This window comes from Parus major, unplaced genomic scaffold, assembly GCF_001522545.3.
Source record: "Parus major isolate Abel unplaced genomic scaffold, Parus_major1.1 Scaffold360, whole genome shotgun sequence".
Taxonomy (NCBI): domain Eukaryota; kingdom Metazoa; phylum Chordata; class Aves; order Passeriformes; family Paridae; genus Parus; species Parus major.
In genome coordinates this window covers 24,105-25,013 of record NW_015379291.1, presented here as the reverse complement: position 1 = coordinate 25,013, position 909 = coordinate 24,105, and the positions used below count along the sequence as shown (strand labels likewise).

Here is a 909-nt window from a genome sequence, read left to right as displayed (position 1 = left end):
CCCCCCAAGGCCACCAGCTACCTTCAGCTCCCTGGTGGCCACCTTGAAGGCCAGCTCGGTGACACTGCCAGCGGCCCAGCGGGCAGCGTTGGACGAGTGCAGCTCGTTCCAGATGGTGTCACTGTCCACCTGGAGAGGGGACATCGGTCAGGGGGTCCCACAGCAGCAGGGGACATCTCGGTCACGGCAGCCACGTGGTGTCCTGTGCCAGCCCAAGGTGACCTCGGGCCACCCCACATCCTCCTCCTGCCCAGCTCCCCCTCTCTTTTACCTTCTTTATCTTATTTTTAGTGTTTAACCAAACATCTTGGTTTGATCAGCACCGCCTCAAGAGCCGGGAAACTCAGAAAGTCTCTTCTGATGGGGGCCAGGCGTGAGCTCCCCGAGCCCAGAGGGGAACAGAGCAGGGAAAGGAGGCAGAGCAGGGAAAGCAGAGCTGGTGCCCAGCACGGGGGGCAAGGAGAGGAGCAGAACCAGAAGAGGCAGCAGGAAGGCACCGAAGGAGCCCCTTCCTGAAAGAGAGACAGGACAGGGACAGGGAGAGGAGGAGGAGGAGAGAAGGAAGGCAGTGAATGCAGAGAAACCAGGAGGGAAAGCTGGGAACGGAGCGGCCTGGGAAGGGCTGGAGAGAAGGGACGAGCTGCTGTCCCCGTGTCCCTCCTGGAGCCCCTGGGAACGCCTCGGGGGGCTCTGGATCGAGGATTCCCTTCCAGGGAGGGATGTTCAGACCTTCCCAAGGACCAGGAGCAGCTCTGGTCCAACACCTCCATCAAACAGCCCCAGCTGGGCAGCCCAGGGGCTTTGGGACCCCCTGAGAACCCTGAGGGGCCAAAAAGGAGCAGCCCAAAATCCAGGACAGGGATGGAGCAGTGACCCCAAATCCAGGACAGGGATGGAGCAGTGACCCCA

At 61.6% G+C, this 909-nt stretch overlaps 1 protein-coding gene across 1 annotated transcript in view; it reads right to left on the bottom strand.

Annotated features, from left to right (window-relative positions):
• Positions 1-909, bottom strand: part of LOC107198894 (histone deacetylase 7-like) — a 26,831-nt gene that overhangs the window by 5,481 nt on the left and 20,441 nt on the right. Inside the window, exons 9-10 of the mRNA XM_033511581.1 lie at positions 730-820; positions 22-148 (exon numbers count right to left, since the gene is read on the bottom strand). Coding sequence (XP_033367472.1) covers positions 22-148; positions 730-820 — 218 coding nt within the window. The remainder of the gene's footprint in view (positions 1-21; positions 149-729; positions 821-909) is intronic.